This window comes from Mus caroli, unplaced genomic scaffold (genome assembly GCF_978045245.1).
Source record: "Mus caroli unplaced genomic scaffold, Mus_caroli_1 scaffold_13, whole genome shotgun sequence".
In the NCBI taxonomy this organism is placed as follows: domain Eukaryota; kingdom Metazoa; phylum Chordata; class Mammalia; order Rodentia; family Muridae; genus Mus; species Mus caroli.
Genome location: NW_028227268.1, coordinates 101,332,189 through 101,350,080, shown reverse-complemented (window position 1 = coordinate 101,350,080; position 17,892 = coordinate 101,332,189). Strand labels below are relative to the sequence as shown.

At 38.7% G+C, this 17,892-nt stretch overlaps 1 protein-coding gene across 12 annotated transcripts in view; it reads right to left on the bottom strand.

The window, feature by feature from the left end:
- The window catches only part of Ehbp1 (EH domain binding protein 1), a 297,197-nt gene that overhangs the window by 151,903 nt on the left and 127,402 nt on the right, over window positions 1–17,892 (bottom strand). For 7 of the 12 annotated variants that reach the window (XM_085829085.1, XM_029483503.2, XM_029483502.2 and 4 more), the window contains 3 exons: window positions 6,110–6,214; window positions 5,389–5,511; window positions 743–980 (listed from right to left, as the gene is read on the bottom strand). In XM_085829085.1, the coding sequence (XP_085685211.1) occupies window positions 743–980; window positions 5,389–5,511; window positions 6,110–6,214 (466 nt within the window). The remainder of the gene's footprint in view (window positions 1–742; window positions 981–5,388; window positions 5,512–6,109; window positions 6,215–17,892) is intronic. The other 5 variants (XM_029483508.2, XM_029483509.2, XM_029483510.2 and 2 more) reach the window with 2 other exon arrangements.

Here is a 17,892-nt window from a genome sequence, read left to right as displayed (position 1 = left end):
AGTTTTGATGAGAAAACACAATTTTAATTCCAACTAGATTCTATTTTTCCCATACTTGGTGTGTCAGGGTAGGCAGACATATACCTTCATGAAGAAAATAAACATTAAAAGTAAATTGTGATGACCAGGAGGACTGCTATAAGCTGTTGTCTTCTGCAAACAACAGGAGAGTTGGTCCCCCTAACTCTCAACAACACCGTTGGCCTGCACAAGAGGATGCTAGGAGACTTATAGCAAGGGTGGAGGGAATGGAATGTTCACAAGGCTCCACCCCAAGCTGAAGAGCTACAGGCAGTCAATTGCAACAAGAGGAGGGAAAGAGGATAAGGTAGTTTCCTTCTGACACAAGCCCCAAGAAGTTGTCCAAGCCTAAGTGACCAGCCATAAATTCCTGTAGATACAGGCAGCACAAATCAGACCTGGTAGATTGTTGTTGTTGTTGTAGGTAATTATGAAAGAAAAGGACATGAATTTGAGGAGGGAGTGAGGGAAAGGTAGAAATCATATAATACAGCATATTCATGTATGAAATTCTCAAAAAAAAAAAAAAAAGATAAAACAAAGAAACAGGACCTTACTAAAAAAGTATTCTCAAAAGCAGTTCTAACAGCAGAGTGAGTTAGAGCTAACTTATACAATGCATATAAACATTTCTAGCCATCCAGGTATATTTCAGAAGTGTTTCCTTAAGTTAATACATGGGCTACGCTGTGATGGCGGCTTAGTAAGCAGATGTACTCACTCATCCAGTTCCTCTTCACTCTTTGAACTATCAGCATAGAGGTACTTGCTCATGTCTACAGGTCTCAGGTTTTTTCTTCGTGTAGACTGGGGTGGAGAATCCTTTATCATTACAAAAGTTTCTGGTTCATCAAATGGGTTCGAATACTGTGGAGTCTGTACACCTTTAAAGGGATTACAGCTGTTATTATAAAGAGAGTCTTCTGGTTTTTTAGGTGAAGTTGTTTCAGTGATTGGTTCTATAAAACAACAACAAAAGACAGGTTAAACTAACAGCATATGATATCCTCTATTTTTAATGTTTTTAAAAGTAGGCAGTCTTGAATTAATGAACTCTGTGGTTGAGAGTACAAAAGCAATAATGAAACAAGAATATGTTTTTGAAGAGCTAAGAAACCCTTATTATGCTCAACAAAATGTAAATTGTAGGATTTTTGCCTCCTTCGTTAGAGAACTCTTGAATGCCACCTCTCTAGGATGCTCATCTCCTGGAAGCCTCTAAAAGATTGACTTTATCTTAAATTATGTATGTTTTGTATGTGCATGCGGGTTTCTGCACTTGAGTTAGATCCTCTAAAGCTGCAGTTCCAAGTGACTGTGAAGCCTCCTGATATGGGTGCTATGAAACGAACGAGGGTCCTTTGTAAGAACTGTATGTGCTCTCACCTTAGAACATTCATTCATTAATTTATAAATAATATAATTTAGTGAATTTAAACAAAATGAAGAGAAAAAGAGGAAGGTATCTCTCCAGCCTTCCTCATGTGTCTCTTCTCTGAAGTTTCTCATGTAGCACAATAGCATATAAACTTTACAAGTTTTAAGCTACTTGGGAGTGCAGAATCACTGATTTTTTAAAAGAACATAAAAATGGATATTTTTAAATGACACTTGGTAGTTGTACTAGTATGCATCATCTAGGTATCAAAGCACTTATTCTGGACTGTATACAGCATATACTTACACATCACTAATGGGGAGGGCAGGAAGGGACTGAAGCCAGGACCTTGTTCATTCTACCATTGAATTATATTATATCCACTTCGAACCTCAACTTTTAGAGACAATAAACTTGAACCTAATTAACAAGAACAGCGTAAGGAAATTCAAGTTGAATTGCTGTATTAAAATCATGTGGGTGGGGTTGGGGATTTAGCTGAGTGGTAGAGAGCTTGCCTAGCCAGCATAAAGTCCTGGGTTCAGTTCTCAGTTCTGAAGAGAAAGCACGAGAGAGAAAATTAAATCATGATGGAGGCTCACTAATGTGCTACACTAAATTCACCTTCAAAACAGTCAAATTTTAATTTGAAAACAAATTTGAACACTGTTTTGGTGATAAAAATAGGGGTTTTCTAAAGTGGAGCAGGACAAAAATTATAGTTTATTAAAAATAATTTAAATTATGCAGAAAATTCTAATAATTATTTTAGTAGAAAACAGAAATTCATTGTTGAAGTTCTGAAAAGCAACTTGAAGGCTCAGAGGGCCTGAGTCTGCATCCCCAGAATCTTCATGCTGAGTCTGGATCCCCATCATCCACATGGCAGTCTCAATATATAACTGCTGGGGTGTGTGGGCGAGGGAATGGAGATAGGCAGATCTCAGGGACTGTCACTATAGCCTAAACCGTAACCTCCAGGTTGCATAATCTGTTTCAAAACAAATTAAACAAAAATTAAAGAAGATGGCAAGCAACAGAGGAAAGTATTGTGGCTGACCTCTGCCCCATAATTATTCCACTATTATAACCACAGCAAAGGAGATTATGATTGTTTTATAAGTAACATCTCAAGCAACTTAATCTAATTATTGATTTTTTAAAAAAATGTCAAGTCATATAACATGACTTTCTGACTCTCAATCCTGAGATTACAGACCTATATCCCCACATCTAGTTTTTTATGCAGGTGCTAGGATCTTTATCTGCTAAGCCATTGCCCCCAGTCCCTCCTCCTTTAAAAGATCATTTTTATTTATGTATTTGATTATTTCCCCTGCATACCTATATGTCTGATGCCCTTGGAGTCAGAAAAGACCATGAGAATCCCTGGAATTGTACATCCGAGTAATCACAGGCTGCTGCATGGCACTGGAAGCTAAGCCCAAGGCTTCGCAGCAAGAGCAGGGCCTGACTCTTGAGCCACCACTGTGGCATCATTTATTTTTTTGAACTGGGAAGGTTTTATACTGGCCACGCTGGTCTCAGTGTCCTGGGCGGAAGTGACCTCTTGTTTCTACCTCCTAAATAGTCGGTACTGTAGCCACAATCTATGAAGTTCCATGCTCAGCTTGAAAATTTTATAATTTATAGTCAAACAATTTATATTTCAAAAATTAGTCTAGAAATTTTATTTTGTCTTTGCACCAAACAAAACATTACTAAAACAAACCAAAAACAAACAAACAAAAAAACCCAAAAAACCAAAACCCTGAACTAAGATTTTTTTGTATACCATCAGGAAATAATTGTAATTATAAAGGAACTCACAAAATCATAATAAATTCTGAAATGAATTATAGAGAAAAGTTTCAATAATGATATGTCTTTTGTAACATCATAATATTGAAACACTACTAAAATTTTCTATTATAATGCAAAGAAAGCATTTTCTATCCTCTATAGGCGAAGAAAGCATGCCAAATTTCCCCTCAACTGTTTATTACTACATTTCAGAGCACACATGCCTAAGCAACGGAAAGCTGGTCAACAGAAATAAATTTTTACTTCTACTTTCAAGATTATAATTATAGAAACTGATCTAAGCAAATTTATTAGTCATAAGCCCTAAAGCCAACCAGCAGGAGTGGCAGCGCAAGCTCCATGTGTCACATGTGTGTGTTTCTAAGAGAAAGAGCGTGAGGCCGGGCAGTAGGGGGATCAAGACGATCTGGGAGGAGGTGGAGGAGGGGAAATATGTGTTCAAAATATATCATATGAAATTCTCAAAGAATGAAATGTTCTTTTTTCATAAAGTGGGCAAACTACAGTGTACTGAACAGCCAGCAAAGAAGTGTGTATTTCACATACACAGTAGCAAACACAGTGCCTTCTAATTGGGTCACTGAGGCATTGTCTATTTCCTTTGAAAAAGAGGTGAATGAATGAGAATTAAAACTGCTAAAAAAAAATCTAAACAACTACAATATATTTTTCTTCCTCAAACATCTTCGTTTATTGAGGATACAACTTTTGAATCAGTAAAAAAGTTATTCCTGGGAAATTGCTTATTCCAAAATTTCTAGTGGCACACAGTAAAGAGAATAACAGCTGCTACTTATTTTATTAACTTTATACACATAGCTAAAAGAGTCTGAATAAGACTGGCTTATTATTTCCAAACAGAAATTAGCAATCTTTCGTCACATCACAGAATACATTATTTGACTACCCTTTCGACAAAGCAGTTTCATGTATATTTAGCAAAGTTACACATTTAATTTTGAAATGAAAAGCCCAAATGCTTGTATCTTAAAATATTTTCATAGTATTTTCAAATATACAGACTTAAAGATATGCAATACATAATTAAAAGCAACATGTGTGGTCAAAAAGAGCGGTGCCCATTCACCTCAATTTCAGATCACTGGACTGAGCCCAAGCAAGCTAATCTGCATAAAGTGGCTGCCTCTGAGACTTACTATAAATTTACTGTAACTCTATTCAAATCTTAAATATGCTCACAATCTATAGCTTACAAAATGAAACCTCAGTAAGCTACACTGACTGACTTGGTAAAGTACAAGAGAAATGAAGAGAAAGGACCATGAAACAACACCGCCGAAGGAGCGATTCCCGAAACTCAGACTATTCCCATCCTCATCAGCTGCGCAATCATTTCAAGCTCTTGAAGATTTTATGAGAGCAGTCAAAGGATGTAAATGGTAGTTAACCGCTCTTGCGTTCACTCTGAGCAAGCAGTTTAATTAAACAGCAGTCTCACTTCTTCAAGCACTAAGAGTTTAAAATGACTTGGTAAGAAAAGTGATTTACAGGGATAACTTTTGGATTTATTTCTTACAAAATGGGATCATGTGTGTGCGTGTACTTGTGTGTCTGCACACATGTGCATGTATGATGGCAGTGTTTCTTCCTTCTCTGTTCCATGCTCTCACACGCAGACAACTCACTTTCACTACTGATTGTGGTTCTCAGCTAGAGACACGCAGTTGGAAGTAGCTGGAAGTTAGAAGTAGCTGGGTGCTGGACATCAGAGTGAAATGGATAAATGAAGAGAGAAACCACCTTGATTTCATCAGTATCTGTATGGCCCTCAGTGTGGCTTCCATCAGACAGTCTGCCTATCAATGAGGCTCTAGTATAACCACTAGGTAAAATACTGTTATCTCAAGACCTATACTATCTTTTCGATCAAATGGATGAAGAGGACTAATAAACAATCAAATGCAAGTAGTATTAAGTGCAATAATATTATAAACAACCACCAACCTTGAGATAAAAATGTCTACATTTACAGCTCGAGAAAAGTCGACTGTACAAGAACGTTTTGTGGGTGCCAGTGTTCATTATCACTTGCTATAAAAGAAGCGTTTCTTGCTAAGGGTTTAGCGATGCTCTGACCTGGGGGTATTAACGGTGTCATGAGGAGTTACTTCCGTGCAAAGTAAGTGTGTAAATGAACATGTTACCTTCTGAGTCAGGATCTCCAAATGGATTTAATTCTGTTACATCAGGTTCATCAAATGGATTGGTATTCACAGTGGCCAAGTCCTTTTGTGCTTCATCCAAAAAGGTAAGTGTGTTTATAAGTTCTGAAAATAAGTGCACGTGTAAAGTTCATCACAATTACAATGAACCATGAGTTCTGGTAATTCATGAAATATATCAAAATATTAAAATTCACATTAATAATACCTGCAAATAATAAAACAGTATTTTATGAGTGGCAGAATGCCATTCGAGTATTTTGTAGTACACCAACATTTGAAAATAAACCAAAAGGAATATGGTTGTCATAGGGATTATATTTGATAATGACCTATGGTAAACTTTCTATGTCAACTAAATTTGATTTTCGGTGCTAAAAAGACTTGTAGGAAACTCTTTTAAACAAGCCAGACACAAATGCTCTTGAAGGTGCATATACAACAGTAAAACGCAATAAAAAGGTAACACACCATGGGACTAACTCAGTGGGATTCAGAAGAACTCACATCAAACAATTTGCTAACAAACTTGTTAATGATAAGGTCTGTTATCTTGTTGCAAGATGGTGCACTACAAATTACCAAATAGAACATTCAAGAAATGACACAAGGACAAAACTGAGAGCTAAGCAGACAGAAGTCAGAATGCAGCAAGTCACAGTTAGGACAGGCAATCAGAAGCAGAGTGAGGAAAGCTTTAGACCTTCAGAGGAACTGGCTGATTTAGCTGAGGGCACATTTGCTTGCTTTATGCAGTCATCTTGATCTTCATCTAAGCTGCTCAGAGCATTCAACTGGTTTACAATTTCTGTAAACAGAAGCCAGTCAAGACAAATGTATGGTCAGGTCACTTAACTAAAGAGCTGTAGAAGCATGCTGTTATCAAAAACAGACAGGAGACATGTGATTAATAAAGAAATACATTCAGAAATGTTACTTTGATGAACTATAACAAAGGTAAATAACTGGGCATTACTGTAGTCATTTTACTGGGTTTTTTTTATAGTGGCATCTGTTATTAGTAGATAATCACTATGTTAATAAACACAAAACAATAACAATAAATAGCATAAGAGGTTTATACTGGGTTTCAGCAACTCTTGGAAATAGAGCAATAAACACCTTTGGAGAGTCAGTCATTATTTGTCTTGCAAGATTCTTTTTTTTTTTTTTCCTCTGTCCATGTACTCAATCACTTTTATTTTATTTTTTTTTATATTTTTTATTACATATTTTCCTCAATTACATTTCCAATGCTATCCCAAAAGTCCCCCATACCGCCCCCCCCACTTCCCTACCCACCCATTCCCATTCTTTTGGCCCTGGCATTCCCCTATATTGGGGCATATAAAGTTTGCAAGTCCAATGGGCCTCTCTTTCCAGTGATGGCCCACTAGGCCATCTTTCCATACATATGCAGCTAGAGACAAGAGCTCCGGGATACTGGTTAGTTCATCATGTTGTTCCAACTATAGGGTTGCAGATCCCTTTAGCTCCTTGGGTACTTTCTCTAGCTTCTCCATTGGGAGCCCTGTGATCCATCCAATACCTGACTGTGAGCATCCACTCCTGTGTTTGCTAGGCCCCGGCATCGTCTCACAAGAGACAGCTAGATTACCAGATGGCGAAAGGTAAACGTAATAATCTTACTAACAGAAACCAAGACCACTCACCATCATCAGAACCCAGCACTCCCACTTCGCCCAGTCCAGGGCACCCCAACACACCGGAAAAGCTAGACACGGATCTAAAAGCATATCTCATGATGATGGTAGAGGACATCAAGAAGGACTTTAATAACTCACTTAAAGATTTATAGGAGAACATGGCTAAAGAGTTACAAGTCCTTAAAGAAAAACAGGATAACACAATCAAACAGGTAGAAGTCCTTAAAGAAAAACAGGATAACACAATCAAACAGGTAGAAGTCCTTAAAGAAAAACAGGAAAACACATCCAAACAGATGAGGGAAATGAACAAAACCATACTAGACCTAAAAAGGGAAGTAGACAATATAAAGAAAACCCAAAATGAGGCAACACTGGAGATAGAAACCCTAGGAAAGAAATCTGGAACCATAGATACCAGCATCAGCAACAGAATACAAGAGATGGAAGAGAGAATCTCAGGTGCAGAAGATTCCATAGAGAACATCGGCACAACAATCAAGGAAAATGTAAGACACAAAAAGATCCTAACTCAAAACATCCAAGAAATACAGGACACAATGAGAAGACCAAACCTACAGATAATAGGAGTGGATGAGAATGAAGATTTTCAACTCAAAGGACCAGCAAACATCTTCAACAAAATTATAGAAGAAAACTTCCCAAATCTAAAGAAAGAGATGCCCATGAACATACAAGAAGCCTACAGAACTCCAAATAGACTGGACCAGAAAAGAAATACCTCCCGACACATAATAATCAGAACAACAAATGCACTAAATAAAAATATAATACTAAAAGCAGTAATAGAAAAAGGCCAAGTAACATATAAAGGCAAGCCTATCAGAATTACACCAGATTTTTCAACAGAGACTATGAAAGCCAGAAGATCCTGGACAGATGTTATACAGACACTAAAAGAACACAAATTCCAGCCCAGGCTACTATACCCAGCCAAACTCTCAATTAACATAGATGGAGAAACCAAAGTATTCCACGACAAAACCAAATTCACACATTATCTCTCCACGAATCCAGCCCTCCAAAGGATAATAACAGAAAAAAACCAATACAAGGACGGGAACCAAGCCCTAGAAAAAACAAGAAGGTAATCCCTCAACAAACCTAAAAGAAGACAGCCACAAGAACAGAATGCCAACTTTAACAACAAAAATAACAGGAAGCAACAATTACTTTTCCTTAATATCTCTTAATATCAATGGACTCAACTCACCAATAAAAAGACATAGACTAACAAACTGGTTACACAAACAAGACCCAACATTTTGCTGCTTACAGGAAACTCATCTCAGAGAAAAAGATAGACACTACCTCGGAATGAAAGGCTGGAAAACAATTTTCCAAGCAAATGGTATGAAGATACAAGCTGGAGTAGCCATTCTAATATCTGATAAGATTGACTTCCAACCCAAAGTCATCAAAAAAGACAGGGAGGGGCACTTCATACTCATCAAAGGTAAAATCCTCCAAGAGGAACTATCAATTCTGAATATCTATGCTCCAAATACAAAGGCAGCCACATTCATTAAAGAAACTTTAGTAAATCTCAAAGCACACATTGCACCTCATACAATAATAGTGGGAGACTTCAACACACCACTTTCACCAATGGACAGATCATGGAAACAGAAACTAAACAGGGACACAGTTAAACTAACAGAAGTTATGAATCAAATGGATCTGGCAGATATCTACAGAACATTCTATCCTAAAACAAAAGGATATACCTTCTTCTCAGCACCTCATGGTACCTTCTCCAAAATTGACCACATAATTGGTCACAAAACAGGCCTCAACAGATACAAAAATATTGAAATTGTCCCATGCATCCTATCAGATCACCATGGACTAAGGCTGATCTTCAATAACAAAATAAATAATAGAAAGCCAACATTCATGTGGAAACTGAACAACACTCTTCTCAATGATACCGTGGTCACGGAAGGAATAAAGAAAGAAATTAAGGACTTTTTAGAGTTCAATGAAAATGAAGCCACAACATACCCAAACTTATGGGACGCAATGAAAGCATTTCTAAGAGGAAAACTCATAGCTCTGAGTGCCTCCAAAAAGAAACTAGAGAGAGCACACATTAGCAGCTTGACAACACACCTAAAAGCACTAGAACAAAAGGAAGCAAATTCACCCAAGAGGAGTAGAAGGCAGGAAATAGTCAAACTCAGGGGTGAAATCAACCAAGTGGAAACAAGAAGAACTATTCAAAGAATCAACCAATCAAGGAGCTGGTTCTTTGAGAAAATCAACAAGATAGATAAACCCTTAGCCAGACTCACTAGAGGGCACAGGGAAAGCATCCTAATTAACAAAATCAGAAATGAAAAAGGAGACATAACAACAGATACTGAAGACATCCAAAACACCATCAGATCCTTCTACCAAAGGCTATACTCAACAAAACTGGAGAACCTGGATGAAATGGAGAAGTTCCTAGACAGATACCAGGTACCAAAGTTGAATCAAGATCAGGTTAATGATCTAACCAGCCCCATATCCCCCAAAGAAATAGAAGCAGTCATTAATAGTCTCCCAACCAAAAAAAGCCCAGGACCAGATGGGTTTAGTGCAGACTTCTATCAGACCTTCAAAGAAGATCTAATCCCAGTTCTTCACAAACTATTCCACAAAATAGAAACAGAAGGTACTCTACCCAACTCATTCTATGAAGCCACAATTACTCTGATACCTAAACCACAAAAAGACCCAACAAAGATAGAAAACTTCAGACCAATATCCCTTATGAATATTGATGCAAAAATCCTCAATAAAGTTCTTGCTAACCGAATCCAAGAACACATCAAAACAATCATCCATCCTGACCAAGTAGGTTTCATCCCAGGGATGCAGGGATGGTTCAATATACGGAAATCCATCAACGTAATCCACTATATAAACAAACTCAAAGACAAAAACCACATGGTCATCTCGTTAGATGCGGAAAAAGCATTTGACAAGATCCAACACCCATTCATGATAAAAGTCTTGGAAAGATCAGGAATTCAAGGCCCATACCTAAACATGATAAAAGCAATCTACAGCAAAACAGTAGCCAACATCAAAGTAAATGGTGAGAAGCTTGAAGCAATCCCTCTAAAATCAGGGACTAGACAAGGCTGTCCACTTTCTCCATACCTATTCAACATTGTCTTGCAAGATTCTTAATGTAAACCAAAGACTTTAACACTATATCCATCTGAATAAAGTACAAAGTAATTCTTCATGTTCTACTATGTTAAAAATCACAAAGGAAGGCTAAGAGCAGGACATAGCTACTATTGTTTCTTCCTAAAGCATTCTACTTACCCAAAAAGACAGACTGAAGACAAAGACAAAGGAGAAAATCACACAACTAATTTCATATATGAAAACTGTTTGTATACATGACTTATAAGCAAAATGAAAAGGCCTTACAGGGGTCAATTGTTTAGTCCTCAGCATACCCAAAGATGAGCCTAGGAAAATGTTATATATGAAGATAAATCAAACGGATCCAGACCATTTTGTGGGAAATAAAGAAAATGGAAATATACAGCAGTTCAAATTTAATATCAGTACAACTGTTCCTTAGCCCTATAAATCTAAGTATGCAGTAAGTTTTATTTGAAACAAATCAAACAATCCATGTTTTGTGATAGGATTGCTTTCATGAACTTAATTTTTTGAACAAACATTTATTTGTCAGTCTGTGCCATGGCTTCTACTTAGGGCACAAGGATGAAAAGAAACAGACATCATATTGTCCCCAGAGAATTTACACTCTACAAAAACACTAATAAATATTGAAACAGACTTAATAAGAAACTACTAGAATATTAGGCTTTCAGAAATGTTTTGTTCAAATTTATTTGAACAAAATGCATATCAAAAATCAATAAACTGGGCTGGAGAGATGGCTTAGCCATTAAAAGTACTGGCTGTTCTTTCAGAGGTCCTGGGTTAAATTCCCAGCAACCACATGGCTCATAACCATCTGTAATGGGCCCTAGTGCCCTCTTCTAGTGTGTCTGAAGACAACGATTTTGTACTCATATACATAAAATAAATAATTAAAAAATACAATTTTAAAAACCAGTAAGTTTTTCAATTTCCTATATCCAGATGAGAAAAATAGATTTTGTATGAGTAAAATTACTTTTGATAGTAAGTCAACCATCAGAAACAGGGAATAAAGACAGCTAAACCCAACTGAACTGTACAGCCATACTGAACAGAAGTGAAAGATCAAACTTGTGTCTGACTGAAAATGTTTTATTTTATCATGATAACACTTAAAAACAAACTTTCTTGCACTTATTCTTTTATGGGAACAGGGTAGATGAGCATGCCATAGTGTGCCTGGTGCAGGACAGAGGACAACTTGCAGGAGGTGCCTCTCTTCTTCTATCACTTGGGTCCCTGGAACTAAATCCAGATCTTGAGCTTTGCAGCAAGCACCCATTAACACTAAGTCATCTCTCCAGCCCTTACTATGCTCATAAACATTAATGAAAACATTTTGAACACTATTTTATTTTTAATTATGTGTGTATCTGTGTATGTGCACAGATCAGCTGCAAAAGGCCACAGAGTCCAGAAGAAAGTATGAGAGCCCCAAATCTGGAGTTATGCTCCAGATATGGGTGTTGGGAATAAACCCCGGATGCACCTGGAAAAGGAGAATATGTCTAAAGCACTGAGCCATCTCTTCCTTCGGCCCACTAGGATAATGCCTTTAAATCTTGCTCTAGAACTCAGGCTCAGCGAATTCAGAAGGCAAAGTCATCCTTTCCTGCCTATTAATGATTGCAACTTAGTAATTCTTATAAAATCATAATGAGTTGGAAGAGTAGCAATGATCTGACAGTGTTACTATTCAGTACTGACTTTTAAATACTAGTTGTGTAATTTTTAAAATTTTGCCAATGATGTATTTTTAACTTTGAAAAAATGAGCAATGAATTAGCTAGCCAGCTAAGATATATTAAGCAGCAAGAGAGGCTTTCTATATATTATCTGTCATACCTCACAAACAGCCTGTGATACTTTTGTTAATATGTGTAGTTCGTCTTGTATACTAGTATTGTTTATTTGCCTACATTTCAAAGTGTGTGACTGCTTGGTTGAAAAATTTTAAATAATACTCAAAGACATGGTTTTCTATATATAGCTAGGGCATTTTAAACTATTATATGTTTACAAATCTAATCTCAAAGAGTATAAATCTACCACGAGTTAAGTATCTCATAAAACTGTAGGAAAACACTGAATCATGAGGCTTAGTTCTCAATTTCAAATATGAATATTGTTCCATAGAGTTTTAGGTATAATACAGAATATGTTCAAATATTATCAAAATGAGTCTATAAAACTATATTATTTATACCATAATTTTCTGAATGTTTCTTCATTAACAAGCCACCGCATTTTTTCCTCCTCTTTTCATTAATGACAAACTGTCCTGTCCTTCCTAGCCCCGTGGATCGACCCTACGCTTACATTACTGCTTCCTCCTAAAACTTCTGCTTCCAGAATTGCTGCTCAGACAAACGGAATGCAAGGCTGATGCTGATCATCGAGGCCGACATTCCTCACGCAGGACACAAATAAATGCTGATCCGAAATATTTACATCTTCAAAGAAGTGGCACTTCTTTACTAAATGCCTTGTGCTTGCTCTCATGGCTTCATGTTTTAGGGGACAGGGAGGTCAGTTAGGTAGTACCTCCCTGCACGTATGGTGAATGTTATAAAAAAGCTCACTCTCAATACCCAGTGAAACAGACGAGGCAGTCTCAGGTCAGACAGCTTCCTGGAGTTTTACTGACATGTGAGCTAATGCAAGACCAAAAAATATTAATTTATAAAACAAAAAAGAGGAAATGAAGGACATTCCATGAGCATAGAAGGAAGCAAAGAGAACATGACATATTTGAGGAATTATGAGGTACTTGGGACTTATCCCAGGGGCGGACAGTGCAGTGTGATGAGGCTGGCAAATGTTCAATCATGAGCGTAACTCGACCCAGCTGGAAAATGTGCACTTCACTCTGAGAGCTATGGGCAGCCACTGCAAGATGCACACTTCACAAACCATCTAGTGTTTGGGGAACTGCAGAGAGTAGCCCTGGCACCGTGACCAGAGCTATTTAGCTGGGAACAATTTGTGAAACTTCCTATGAAAATACTTCAAATGGCAGTTGGAACCTGAAATACCTAATTTTGTTAAATAGTTTTCCTTCTGAAAGTATACTTTTGTTTCTTCCAAATCACCTTTTATTAATTTTTCTTTTTATAATTAGAAAAAGTTAATGGAATTTTTTAAATGAAGATATTCCCAAGAAACATATCACTGTGGCCCAATATACTTGTGCTATATTTATTACCCACTAAAAGCCTTATTTCACTGAGAATGTACATACTTAGAAAATATTAACAATGCTATGTAACAGTGCAGGAAAAAAAAATTCTACCCTACACTGCTGCTCCAATTGAGCAATAAACTCACAGAGCAAAGCACTTGCAGTGTACAAACTGGTTTTGACTTGCTTCACCCTGGTGCAACCAAGGGAAATAAAATTAGGGGCAGGCAATCGAAGCAAAGGGTCAAGTAATTTGTGACTTCTCTTTACTGTTACAAGTTAAAAGAAGATAGAAATTGACCAACAGATTATCACATTGAAAAGGGGGAATGCGGAGGCAATGTGAAGAGTAGGTAGCTGCTCCTTTTAAGAAACCCTGTTGGGCGAGTTAAAGGGAAAAGATAAACTGCCTAGAGCTAGCGCAGAGCTGGGTATCTTGCATCACCCACATTCTTCTCTTGAGTATAACTAGATTTAGGAGCAATATATCTTATTTTAAGATAGTCCAAAATAGTAACACTTCAACTTCCTGGCAAAGATCAAGGTCAAAAAGATGTCACTTTCCTCAAAGGCTTCAGCCTGTAAATATTTGATTTATGGATACATCTAACAGGTTTAGTAATGCTATTTTCAAACAGCCGCAAGTCATAATGGGAAAGGAAGTCTAGGCTTCTTCAAGCAGGCAAGAAGCTATTGAATGTTCATTCTCCTTAAATCTTCACATTTGAACAGCACATCTTAAAAACACAGACATCCCTGATTATTATTATTACTATTATAATTATTTGTATGTGCACATGTGCGCCCACAGAAGACTGTATGTGCTGTGCGGAATACTCTGGGGCTAGAGTCATAGGTGGCTGTGAATCACTGCTCTACTTGAGTGCTAGGAACTGACCTTGAATCCTCTGGAATGTCAAGTAAGTGCTCTTAACTGCCACAGCATATCTCCAGCCCGTTTGCTGTGATTTTTCACCCATCCCTAACACTCAATTCACCATGAGCTGCACTGACCTCCACTCCACACACAACTTTCACCCTCCTCAGAGACCCTGCTCTGAGACTGTACATGTCTGTGTGTGTCTGTGGGTCTCACTACATAGCTCAGGCTTGCCTTGAATTTGCAATAATCTTCCTGCCCCAGCCTCCTGGGCATTGAGAATGTATCCATGTGCCACCATGCCTGGCTCTCACTAAGTTCTAGAAACTAAGTTCTAACAGTTATTTACATCATCAAATATGGAGGATGGACCCAGTGTTTGACTAGAAGCCTCTCTCCTGTTGGCTAGCACAGTGCTGGGAGCTATACGTGCTACCAGAGGAAAAAGGTAAGGTCAATGAATACAAACCCTGTGAGCTGTAGCAGTAACCTGCCTGCAAGATAAACCCATGAGGCAATAGTGGCTCAAGTAATATAAGGAAAACCAACCACTTACTTCTACTGGACTTAAGGCCTGCTCCATGAATGGGATCAAAACTATATTTGAAACTGTTAATGAGGCTAAGAACTTGACACTGCATAGGTGATGAGCTATAATGTAAAATCTGCTATTGTCCTAGATGAGCAAAGGAATAAAATGACTCCTAATAACATACTGCTATATGTGTAGATCAGGGCAGTACTCCACCCCACCAGAGAGGCTTTTTCTCACAGTAGAGGATAAGTAACAGAGAGACCCACAATGGGACAGCACAGAGAGTAGAGACTCTGGCACACTCTAGCCTCAAGACTCAGCACACTATGTAGAACCGTACACAGATAATGAAACACAACAGAACTGATGCACATATGAACTCACAGCGCCTCTGACAATAAACACAAAACCTCTACAAGTTCAAGCCAGATAGATCCCAGAAAAGAAAAGGGGAAATGGAAACCGAGTCTAATCCCTAACCAAGAATCTCTTGGCAACTGGTAGCTGCCAGGAAAAGGAAAATCAGTTTTCTTCAAGAAGTAATGCTGATCAGCACCAGGGTAGCTAGAGCGCAGGGTCGCCTGACACCCGCCAGCTACCCACAACCCCAGCCACAGGATTTTGAGACTGCTGGTGAGTGGAACACAGCTTCTGCTCCAGTCCAATCACACGGAAACTGAGACTGCTTTGGTTGGGGAGGGAGAAATCCGGCCTACATAGGGCCACAAGCCTCTTCCGGTCAGAAAAGCACCAGGGCAGCTAGGGCGCAGGGTCGGCTGACACTCGCCAGCTACCCACAACACCCGCCACAGGATCTTAAGACTTCTGGTGAGTGGAACACAGCTTCTGCTCCAATCCTATTGCACGGGACCTGAGACTGCATTAGTTAGGGAAGTAGAAACCGGCCTGAGTAGGGTCACAGGCCTCATCCGGCCGGATCAGCACCAGGGTAGCTAGAGCACAGGGCCGCCTGACACCCGCCAGCTACCCACGACCCCCGCCACAGGATTTTGAGACTGCTGGTGAGTGGAACACAGCTTCTGCTCCAGTCCAATCACGCGGGAACTGAGACTGCTTTGGTTGGGGAGGGAGAAATCCGGCCTACATAGGGCCACAAGCCTCTTCAGGTCAGAAAAGCACCAGGGCAGCAAGGGCGCAGGGTCAGCTGACACTCGCCAGCTACCCACAACACCCGCCACAGGATCTTAAGACTTCTGGAGAGTGGAGCACAGCTTCTGCTCCAATCCAATTGTGCGCGGGACCAGAGACTGCATTAGTTAGGGAAGCAGAAAACTGGCCTGAGTAGGACCACAGGCCTCTTCCGGCTGGACGAGCACCGGGGTACAGCCAGCTACACACGACCCCCGCCACAGGATTTTGAGATTGCTGGTGAATGGAACACAGCTTCTGCTCCAATCTTTAAACAGTGACAACGACAACAACTAACCCCAGAGATTACCAGATGGCGAAAGGTAAACGTAATAATCTTACTAACAGAAACCAAGACCACTCACCATCATCAGAACCCAGCACACCCACTTCGCCCAGTCCAGGGAACCCCAACACACCGGAAAAGCTAGACACAGATCTAAAAGCATATCTCCTGATGATGGTAGAGGACTTCAAGAAGGACTTTAATAACACACTTAAAGAAATACAAAGGAACACTGGTAAACAGGTAGAAGACATTAAAGAGGAAGCACAAAAATCCCTTAAAGAATTGCAGGAGAACACTGCTAAAGAGTTACAAATCCTTAAAGAAAAACAGGATAACCTAATCAAACAGGTAGAAGTCCTTAATGAAAAACAGGAAAACACATCCAAACAGATGATGGAAATGAACAAAACCATACTAGACCTAAAAAGGGAAGTAGACACAATAAAGAAAACCCAAAATGAGGCAACACTGGAGATAGAAACCCTAGGAAAGAAATCTGGAACCATAGATACCAGCATCAGCAACAGAATACAAGAGATGGAAGAGAGAATCTCAGGTGCAGAAGATTCCATAGAGAACATCGGCACAACAATCAAGGAAAATGTAAAATGCAAAAAGATACTAACTCAAAACATCCAAGAAATAGAGGACACAATGAGAAGACCAAACCTACAGATAATAGGAGTGGATGAGAATGAAGATTTTCACCTCAAAGGACCAGCAAACATCTTCAACAAAATTATAGAAGAAAACTTCCCAAATCTAAAGAAAGAGATGCCCATGAACATACAAGAAGCCTACAGAACTCCAAATAGACTGGACCAGAAAAGAAATACCTCCCAACACATAATAATCAGAACAACAAATGCTCTAAATAAAGATAGAATACTAAAAGCAGTAAGAGAAAAAGGCCAAGTAACATATAAAGGCAAGCCTATCAGAATTACACCAGATTTTTCAACAGAGACTATGAAAGCCAGAAGATCCTGGACAGATGTTATACAGACACTAAAAGAACACAAATTCCAGCCCAGGCTACTATACCCAGCCAAACTCTCAATTAACATAGATGGAGAAACCAAAATATTCCACGACAAAACCAAATTCACACATTATCTCTCCACGAATCCAGCCCTTCAAAGGATAATAACAGAAAAAAACCAATACAAGGACAGAAACCACGCCCTAGAAAAAACAAGAAGGTATTCCCTCAAAAAACCTAAAAGAAGACAGCCACAAGAACAGAATGCCAACTTTAACAACAAAAATAACAGGAAACAATTACTTTTCCTTAATATCTCTTAATATCAATGGACTCAACTCCCCGATAAAAAGACATAGACTAACAAACTGGCTACACAAACAAGACCCAACATTTTGCTGCTTACAGGAAACTCATCTCAGAGAAAAAGATAGACACTACCTCAGAATGAAAGGCTGGAAAACAATTTTCCAAGCAAATGGTATGAAGAAACAAGCAGGAGTAGCCATTCTAATATCTGATAAGATTGACTTCCAACCCAAAGTCATTAAAAAAGACAGGGAGGGAAACTTCATACTCATCAAAGGTAAAATCCTCCAAGAGGAACT